This window comes from Charadrius vociferus, unplaced genomic scaffold, assembly GCF_000708025.1.
Source record: "Charadrius vociferus isolate BGI_N301 unplaced genomic scaffold, ASM70802v2 scaffold616, whole genome shotgun sequence".
Taxonomy (NCBI): domain Eukaryota; kingdom Metazoa; phylum Chordata; class Aves; order Charadriiformes; family Charadriidae; genus Charadrius; species Charadrius vociferus.
Genome location: NW_009648690.1, coordinates 227904 through 229423, shown reverse-complemented (window position 1 = coordinate 229423; position 1520 = coordinate 227904). Strand labels below are relative to the sequence as shown.

Genomic DNA, 1520 nt, shown 5'->3' with positions numbered 1-1520 from the left:
GGAAGGAAGGGACGGGCGCCCCGCCGAACGGGGAGGGAAGGGGAAAGGGTTTCCCGCTGCCCCCGGTGCTCCCGGTGTCAGTCGCACCCACCGCGGGACTCAGCGGTTGGATTTGGGGGAGCCGTAAGGAGTACGGTGCCACAGGAGTCGGGAGGAGCTGTGGTGTGTCCGCTGCTGGGCACCGCACGGGCTCCGGAGGGGAGGTGGGAAGGTGGTTTGGGGAAAGCCCCTCCGGGGAGCATCTCTCCCACAGAGCTTGGCAGCAGGACGGGCAAATCCTCCCCAGGGATCCCTTCATTTCTGTGTGTTCTCTGATTTCTAGAATCTTCTCCTCCATCCCCAGGGCAAGGGAAGATGACATCTCGGCTCCTCTGAACCAGCAGTGCCCAGGGACCGGCAGAGCCATGGAGCTGGAATACGAGCTGCCCAACGCCACCGCGTTCTGGTTCTCCCCGGCTTCCCCCTTTGACAACTTCTCCGTGGAAGCGCCCACCAACACGTCGCAGAACGCCACGGGCCATCACTTCGACCTGACCAGCAACGCCATCCTCACCTTCATCTACTTTGTGGTCTGCATCATAGGGCTGTGCGGCAACACCCTGGTCATATATGTCATCCTCCGCTACGCCAAGATGAAGACCATCACCAACATCTACATCCTCAACCTGGCCATCGCAGACGAGCTCTTCATGCTGGGTTTGCCCTTCCTGGCCATGCAGGTCGCCCTGGTGCACTGGCCCTTCGGCAAAGCCATCTGCAGAATTGTCATGACGGTGGACGGGATCAACCAGTTCACCAGTATCTTCTGCTTGACGGTTATGAGCGTTGACCGGTACCTGGCTGTCGTCCATCCCATTAAATCTGCCAAGTGGAGGCGGCCCAGGACAGCCAAAATGATCAATGTGGCCGTTTGGGGAGTCTCCCTGTTGGTGATCATGCCCATCATGATTTATGCTGGGGTGCAGCACAATCACGGCAGGAGTAGCTGCACCATCATCTGGCCAGGAGAGTCGGGTGCCTGGTACACGGGCTTCATCATCTACGCCTTCATCCTGGGCTTTCTGGTGCCTCTCACCATTATCTGCCTTTGCTACTTGTTCATCATTATCAAAGTCAAGTCCTCGGGCATCAGAGTGGGCTCCTCCAAGAGGAAAAAGTCCGAGAAGAAAGTCACCAGGATGGTCTCCATCGTGGTCGCTGTCTTCATCTTCTGCTGGCTCCCCTTCTACATCTTTAACGTCTCCTCAGTCTCCGTCCTGATCGTGCCCACGCCTGTCCTCAAGGGCATGTTCGACTTTGTGGTGGTCCTCAGTTACGCCAACAGCTGTGCCAACCCCATCCTTTATGCCTTCTTGTCCGACAACTTCAAGAAGAGCTTTCAGAACGTCCTCTGCCTGGTGAAGGTCAGCGGCATGGACGAGGCGGACCGGAGCGACAGCAAGCAGGACAAATCCAGGCTCAACGAGACCACAGAAACCCAAAGGACCCTGCTCAATGGTGACCTGCAGACGAGCATCTGA

At 57.7% G+C, this 1520-nt stretch overlaps 1 protein-coding gene across 1 annotated transcript; it reads left to right on the top strand.

The window, feature by feature from the left end:
- Nucleotides 1–404: 404 nt before the first annotated feature.
- Nucleotides 405–1520, top strand: SSTR2 (somatostatin receptor 2). The gene has a single exon (XM_009886537.1). It carries the CDS (start codon nt 405–407, stop codon nt 1518–1520), a length of 1116 nt encoding a protein of 371 aa, XP_009884839.1.